We start from the raw sequence: 8494 nt of genomic DNA, 5'->3' as shown, positions 1-8494 counted from the left end.
ATGGACGTAATTACACACTAATGTGTATTTATGAGTACAACATTCTGTTTCTGTTAAATAATCTAAAAACAATACTTACTGTAGCTTTAAAGACCCCTGTAGCTCACCATGTTGAGCAGGTAACCCATATACTTGTATCAAAACCTAAAATTTCAGTATACTTAATATTTCCTCAGGTAATGTTACCATGACAGCATAACAATATGATGTGTATCCAAAAACAAATAGAATATCAGGTGATAAATCATGCTCTAAGGACAATTTAACTGATCAATAATGATAATGTGATATGTCCAGTGACCTAAGGTACACCAGGGTCACATAAGTGAACAGAATGCCACACTGTAAATGATTGCCTACATGCAGCTAAATGCTTAACACTGTCTTATCAAAGCATGTCCTAATAATCAGTACATTTATTACCTGGAATTATGAAAGACTGCTATACCTTCTTTTTTTTCATAGCATAATCAGGTGTATAAAAGGCCAAACTTTGCTGCAGCTGTTTGGGTCTTTCATTTGGTCCCGAGGTGAGTGAACAAGACACACGGTCCCTCAAAGTCATCTAAATTGTGAATTTTGTGTGTGTGTGTGTGTGTGTGTGTGTGTGTGTGTGTGTGTGTGTGTGTGTGTGTGTGTGTGTGTGTGTGTGTGTGTGTGAAGGGGTTGCTGATTTGCTCATTTTCTTTCTTAGAGTCATCTAGTGAAATCTTGAGAAGTGAATTTAAGATGGCCAGGCTCACAATTCTAGCAGGTATTTTAAGAATTTGCTGGATGTATACATTTATTATATTACAGAAGTTTGTTTTTATGTTTGCTTAATCTTACATTCTAATTTTTCTTAGGCTTGTGCCTGCTGATAAGCCAGATGGGTAAGTTATCAAACTTTTTTGATAAACAATTGACATTTTGATCATCACTTGTTTATCATCACTGTTGCCCATGCTTCTTTAACATTCCTTTGCTCCTACACAGGATCTGCCAGCAGGATGGAGTGCTATTTCACCAACTGGTCCCAGTACAGGCCTGGAGATGGAAAGTTCTTGCCACAAAATGTGGATCCTTTCCTATGCACCACCCTCCTCTATGCCTTCTCCATCATTAACCACAACAATGAGCTGGTTACTTATGAATGGAATGACGAAGTCCTCTACAAATCTTTTAATGAACTGAAGGCCAAGTAAGTGAATACTCTTCCAACACAGAGATGACAGAATAGTACTTCTTGAGCTTGAAGTAGTTCTTTGTCCCTAAATGTCATATTTATCCATGAACGGATCATTATTACTCTGATTTTACTGCTGTTTCCAGGAATGCTCACCTGAAGACTCTCTTGGCTGTTGGTGGATGGAACTTTGGCTCAACACAGTAAATAATTTTTTAAACTACAAACAAAGAATTCTGTTTTACATCATGATATGGCGTGTAAAGCATCAGTCTGAAAAAAATGTAATTCTAAAATAAGTTTCCATTATAAAACACAGCAAAGAATCAATCTTCCTGCTAAACACATGAAGGTTCTTGGTTAACACCTAGTATATTACATTTTTTTATTGCAGGTTCTCCATCATGGTCTCTACTGCAGCTAATCGTCAGAAGTTCATCCAGTCTTCCATCAAATTTCTGAGGACTCATGGATTTGATGGCCTGGATCTGGACTGGGAGTACCCTGGATCCCGTGGAAGTCCTCCCGAGGACAAACAAAGGTTTACACTGCTCTGCAGGGTGAGTATAAAACTCCACTTTTCATTTACATTTCACAGCTGTTCTTTCGTTTACATCATACTAGACCTCATCATTACACTGTTATGTGGTGCAATTTTATAGGAACTTGTTGCTGCCTATGCAGCTGAGGCCAAAGCTACTGGCAATCCTCAGCTCATGCTAACTGCTGCCGTTTCTGCTGGAAAAGGAACCATCGATGCTGGATATGAGATTGCTGAGGTTGCCAAGTGAGTGTCCTGCTTTGTAAACCATCTTACTTCCACTACTGCTTTTAAAATCTGTGAGTTGTGCAATGGAAGGATTTTGAATTCACCTTTTCGGTTTATTTGCTTTTTCCAGAGAATTAGACTTTATCAATGTGATGACCTATGACTTCCATGGAACTTGGGAGCAGTTCACCGGACACAACAGCCCTCTGTACCGTGGATCTCAGGACTTTGGTGACCTTATCTATTTCAATACTGTATGTAAACACTGATAAGTGAAGTAAAAATTAATTTATGGGATAACTTCTTGCAAAATCATATTTCACTTTTTCTGTCAACTTTTATAGGACTATGCTATGAAATACTGGAGAGACAATGGCACCCCAGTGGAGAAGCTGAGGATGGGATTTGCAGCTTATGGTCGTACCTTCCGTCTGACATCATCAAACACTGGTGTTGGTGCCCCAGCTAGCGGCCCTGCATCAGCTGGTCCATACACCCGTGAAGCTGGATTCTGGTCCTACTATGAGGTACATTTCTAAAGTCTGGAGCATAATTATTACCTTATAGTATCATTTGCCTTGCTAGCTAATAATATGTATAAGATGACAAATTGTAAAGCTGCATAGAGCTTACCATGTTGTCTGTGGTACAGATCTGTACCTTTGTGAAAGGCATCACCATTAATTGGATTGAGGACCAGAAAGTCCCCTATGCCTTCAAAAACAATGAGTGGGTAGGATTTGACAACAGGGAGAGCTATGATACCAAAGTAAGTGGGACAGATTGTGTCATCTCTTCATCTTTAACATATTCATTTATGTACAAAATAGTTACATTGATGTCTGTTTATTTTTTCCCCAATAGGTACGTTACCTGAAAGAGCATAAGTTTGGTGGTGCCTTTGTCTGGGCCCTTGATTTGGATGACTTTGGGGGAAAATTCTGTGGGGAGGGTCACCACCCCCTGCTCTCTCATCTCAACAAGCTTCTTAATATTGGTATGCCCAAAGCACATTTATATAGATGATTTTTTTATATCATAAGGGCCATTGAATTTTAGATATGTGATATTCAGAATTACTGCAGTCAGTAATATAAACATCATGCATGTTCATTACTGTTTTTGAGCTAGTAAAATTGTTGTGAGAAGACTGTAATAAAGTAATGTACGGTGCAGTCTATTAAACTAAAAATTCATGTCAGCAGGTCAGCAATGAAGGGTTAGGTTTAGACAGGGCTAGGGTTGGAATGCATTTTAGTCAAAGATCAAACAAGCATATTTTCAGAAACTAGAAAAAATTATCTTTCAGATATTTATTGCAGTTTAGTTTAATAGCACATAAGGTATATCAAACAGTTGAAAATAACACTAAACAGGCAGACCCGGCTGATGTTAAAGCAGTCATGCTTATTCACAGAATTAATTCTAACCCATCAGTAACATCATTATTTTCTGTACTCTATCATTCAGAGTTTCCCGAACAGCCCACAACCACCACCTCAACACCTGGAACTGGCACCACTTCTCCTACTACCACCACCACCACCACCACTACCCATGCCCCAGGACCTGGGTTCTGCAATGGCAAACCTGATGGCATCTACCCCAACCCAGATGACAAAACCAGTTTCTACATGTGTACTGGTGGCATCACACATGTGAGGCACTGTGGAGCTGGAACTGTCTTTGATGACAGTTGCAAGTGCTGTGTCTGGCCCTGAGCCAAGAGTGGAGGCAATGTGTATTACAACAACTGTTGCAATCAACAACTATTAAACAGATTACGAAACTTATCTTGTATCCCCTATGTACAAAATCCTTCATGTAAATGAGTGTATGTTTAGTGTTCAATATATTCAATATTTTCTTTTGAGATATGTCATAAATTGTAGACAACAGTAAACTGTAGGCAAACCAAGATCATTGAAGTACTTTGATACAAACTGTTGACTATTGTTTTATTCTAATATATATATATATAATGTGTATATACAGTACCAGTCAAAATTTGGACACAGAAAAGAGTATGACATTGCCGTCAGATAGTAAGTAGGGTGGTGATGTGGTGGTTATAGCTTTGTCTTTCTTTCTGGTTCAGTTCTTTAGGAAAGGGTTTAAGAGACTGTATCCATTAAGGCCATAGAAAAAGCCACCACTAATATTAATGATCAAACTTTTGTTATCAAACTTAACTACTGGCAAAACAAGGGTCACTGAATCACAGACCACATTATGATACTTAAGTGCTGAATTATCTGCTTATCAGCTTGGTGAGCATCTGTGGAGGACTTTGGTTCTTGCAGTCCAGCAAGCAAAGATAGAAAAATATTTAAAGAAATACGAAAGTGTACTATAGCAAAAGTGTTTCAAACCCTGACCTAGTTCAATTAAGTCCTTCCTGTCATTTCTTGAGGATGTGGAAAGTGGACCCAAATGTAAACTTTAAGATGGAGTGGGATAATTTGGTTTTGGTTATTTGTTTGTATTCCAACAACAGGCAAAAGAAAAGCAAAAAACAAAAAATGTCCATAAAGAAAGCAGGGGAAAAAATCACAGGCTAACACGCAGGGAACAAACAGCGTAGAAGCGGACTGAGGGTTTAAATACAGGAGAGGGGATGAAGGCAGAGTGGAGACACCTGGGAAACTACACACAGTTTAACTAAATCTGATAATAATACATTGGGAAGTAAACTAAAAACAAGGCACAAGGAAATGGGACTATGAAAATAACAAAGAAAGAAGCTAAACAGGGAACACTAACAGAGTGACAAAGACTTAACACGGGGAACATGGAAGGCAAGATAGACTAAAAGGAGTGAAAAGAACATGAACAGACAGTAGATAGCAAAACTAGAAGAACTTAAACTATACTATACTATAAATAATACTCAAACTCGAAAAGAGATACAAAAAATAATGCATGAAATGCAAACTTAAGAAATAAACTGAAGATATTTTATAATAAACAAAACTTGAAAGCTATGGTAAATGGACTAGTTCTTATATAGAGCTTTTCTACTCAGTCTGAGCACTGAGCACAAGTATCTTGCCCAAGGATACATTGGCATGCAGCCTGGAGTAGCCAGGAATCAAACCGCTGACCTTCTGATCAGTAGTTGATCTGCTCTACCTCCTGAGCTACAGCCACAGACCCAACAGAACAACAGAACAGACCCAAGAAAAAGACACTTAGATATGCACCATTAAAACAGTCCGCATCACTCTTGACTGTATTTTGAAGCTACGGTGATGGTCTTTAAGCTGCTACCATCCTGGTTTTTAAGCCAGATTTGACGATATTTTAGAGAAGAGCAGTATACTAACTTTAAGCAAAAGCTAATGAGCCTGTGTAGCAGGCTGTATCCATAAACTGTATAGATGCATTACATTGATATAAAAACTGCAAATTAGTGCAAAGTCACACACTTGGATAACAAGCCATGCCAGAGACAAAGTGGAGAGTTCCAGTTCAGTGACTCAAAGAGTGGAGGTGAGGCTTGGGAAAATTCACAGACGGACCATTTTAGCAGGAAGATGGTCTGGCCTACTCCAGGGTGTGGATCCAGTGTATTATCTTAGAGCAGATGAAGGAAGGAACAGTCTGCTGGGGGGGCCAGTGCTATGGTCCAGTTCATTTTGCTGGGCTTGGTCAATTGGATTCCTGATCTCCCATGTGATGGTAGCAAAAACACAGAAGAAAGGAAGTATAGCAGGTTCTGAGTGTGAGAAAAACTGGCAAGACAACTTCAGCTTCATCGAGACAACCCAGATAGCAAAGTGACTCTGAAAGGGATCAGGAAAAGCGCAGGACCAGATCTGTTCATTTTCCAAGCTCATCCAGCCTGGATTGGTCCTTGTAGCTTGTTGTCCAGAAAGCTAGCAACAACAACAGCTGGTTAGAAGCTAACATCATGTCAGCTAACTTTAGGCTCGAGTGTCCTAAAATCCCACTTTCTCTCGATACAGTTTGATTACATTATCACTTTACATGAGAGTTTATTCCCTAAGTATTGCAGGTCAGTAATAATGGATCCATTTCAAAGACAGTTTCACTAACAGAAGCTAACTACGGTATAAACACTGGGGCTTAATGACAGAAAGACGTGAGGATGTACAAACAGCTCTCCTCATTATCACTGACACTGGTCAGGTTTTTTTTATCTATTGCTAAATGTTGAAATATAAATGTTAAAATATAGTGTGTACAAAAATGTTTTTATACACATACAGAAGCAAAAACATGCCAGTCTGCCATTTTTAGTGAAAAGTTAAAGAGTAAAAGTGGGTTTATATTAATAGTAAATCTATTATGGCTGTCAGAGAGCCATCATCTATTGGTGAAGGCTGAGATTAGATCAGATTATAAATTTTTACACTTGAACATTAAAGCAAAGTTGATGTTTTTGTCTGGAAATTTTCTAAAGCATTTTGTAAAGCAGAAATAATGAAATCTTCAATAAAAATCAGGGTGATGTTTAGTGAACAATTACTTAAGAAAGTAAATGGTCATAAACTGTGGCAAGAATTTTATTTATCTAAAACATTTTAACTTATACATTTTAACAGAAGTTCAAGACATTCAGACATCAATTTTAGGGAAATAAGATTAAAAAAAAAACATCCTCTTACATCCACCCACCCCACAGAAAGAGTGTAAGAAGAAGAAGAAGAAACAGCCTTTATTGTCCCACAGAGGGGAAATTTGGGTGTAACAGCAGCCGCAGTTATTATAAATATAAATAAAGATATAATAATTCACACTATTAAGAAAAGAATATATATAAAATCAACAAACAATATTAACCTTAATACTACTAATAATAATAACACTATATACAATGTGCATGATGTGCCGGACTATTTACAGTATATTATATATTATCCTACATTGTGTAGGTTATTGTGGTTTTTGTTGGGAGCAGTGATGGTTATAAAGTCTTACAGCTGCTGGGAGGAAGGATCTGCGGTAACGCTCCTTTGTGCATTTAGGATGCAGCAGTCTGTCACTGAAGGAGCTCTCCAGCTCAGCAACAGTTTCATGCATGGGATGGGAGACCTTGTCCATCAGTGATGTTATTTTGGTCAGAGTCCTTCTGTCTCCCACCACCTGCACTGAGTCGAGAGGACATCCTAGGACAGAGCTGGCTTTCCTGATGAGCTTGTCTATCCTCTTCCTCTCAGCTGTAGACAAGCTGCTGCTCCAACATACTGCTGCATAGAAGATGGCTGATGCCACCACAGAGTCATAGAAGGTCTTCAGGAGTGTCCCCTGCACTCCAAAAGACCTCAGCCTTCTCAGCAGGTAGAGTCTGCTCTGACCCTTCCTGTAGAGCGCATCAGTGTTATGAGTCCAGTCCAGTTTATTGTTTAGGTGAACACCCAGGTACTTATAAGAGTCCACTATCTCAATGTCCACTCCCTGGATGTTCACCGGTGTCCGTGTGGTGGGTCTGCGCCTGCGGAAATCCACCACCAGCTCCTTGGTTTTAGCGGCGTTGATCAGGAGGTGGTTCCGCTGGCACCAGTCCACAAAGTCCTGAGTCCACTGTCTGTACTCTGAGTCATCCTCACCTGTGATGAGGCCAACTATGGCAGAGTCGTCAGAGAACTTCTGCAGATGGCAGCGTGGGGAGTTGATGGAGAAGTCTGCAGTGTAGAGGGTGAAGAGGAACGGTGCCAGCACAGTTCCCTGTGGGGCCCCCGTACTGCAGACCAGCCTGTCAGAGACACAGCCCTGTGTCCTCACGTACTGTGGGCGGTCAGTGAGGTAGTCCAGTATCCACTCGGAGATGTGGTGGTCCACTCCTGACAGTTCCAGCTTGTCTCTCAGAAGTCCTGGCTGGATGGTGTTAAAAGCACTGGAGAAATCAAAGAACATGATCCTCACAGTGCTTCCAGGCTTCTCCAGGTGGGTCAGAGCTCGGTGCAGGAGGTAGATGATGGCGTCATCCACCCCGATGCCAGGCCGGTAGGCGAACTGCAGCGGGTCCAACGAAGACGACACCATGAGGCGTAGATGGTTGAGGACCAGCCTCTCGAGGGTCTTCATTAGATGCGATGTCAGGGCTACCGGCCTGTAGCTGCTAAGATCCTTTGGATGTTTGGTCTTTGGTACCGGTACCACACAGGAGGTCTTCCACAGCTGTGGTACTTTCCCCAGCTTCAAGCTCAGGTTGAACATGTATCCCATGATGCCACACAGCTGATCTGCGCAGCACCTCAGGAGCCTGGAGCTGATGCCGTCTGGACCAGCAGCCTTTCGCACCTTGATCTTACGTAGCTCCTTCCTCACATGATGAGTTGAGAGGGACAAGGTGGAGGTGGGGGATGGGGGTTGTGAGATGGAGTCCTCAGAAGTGAAGGGGGTGGGTGATGGCTGAGAGCTGAGAGGTGTGAGGTCCCAAGAAGAAGAAAGGTTGGCAGTCATTAAAGATGGTGGGGCTGACAGCAGGGGGGACTGGGCTGGGGGAGGGGTGGGTGGCTGGTCAAACCTGTTAAAGAACTGGTTCAGGTTGTTAACCCACTCTAAGTCTCCCACAACCCTAGGGCTTGGTTTGT

The 8494-nt window shown here is 41.0% G+C and overlaps 1 protein-coding gene across 1 annotated transcript; it reads left to right on the top strand.

Annotated features, from left to right (window-relative positions):
- The first annotated feature begins 729 nt into the window (after positions 1–729).
- On the top strand, positions 730–3698 carry LOC115780191 (acidic mammalian chitinase-like). Its single transcript, XM_030729240.1, has 11 exons — positions 730–754; positions 846–872; positions 976–1180; positions 1312–1368; positions 1560–1725; positions 1828–1952; positions 2065–2188; positions 2279–2461; positions 2587–2703; positions 2799–2931; positions 3405–3698. Exons 1-11 carry the CDS (start codon positions 730–732, stop codon positions 3653–3655), a joined length of 1413 nt encoding a protein of 470 aa, XP_030585100.1. The 3' UTR covers positions 3656–3698.
- Positions 3699–8494: the final 4796 nt, after the last annotated feature.

This window comes from Archocentrus centrarchus, chromosome 5 (genome assembly GCF_007364275.1).
Source record: "Archocentrus centrarchus isolate MPI-CPG fArcCen1 chromosome 5, fArcCen1, whole genome shotgun sequence".
Lineage (NCBI taxonomy): Eukaryota > Metazoa > Chordata > Actinopteri > Cichliformes > Cichlidae > Archocentrus > Archocentrus centrarchus.
Note: the sequence above shows the minus strand (reverse complement) of the source record. Positions and strands in the feature narration are given on the sequence as shown.

Coding starts and splice junctions, on each gene's coding strand:
- LOC115780191 (XM_030729240.1), top strand. CDS start 730: ATGGCCAGGCTCACAATTCTAGCAG. Junction 1,726..1,827: donor GGTTTACACTGCTCTGCAGG/GTGAGTATAAAA, acceptor GCAATTTTATAG/GAACTTGTTGCTGCCTATGC. Junction 2,704..2,798: donor GGGAGAGCTATGATACCAAA/GTAAGTGGGACA, acceptor TTTCCCCAATAG/GTACGTTACCTGAAAGAGCA.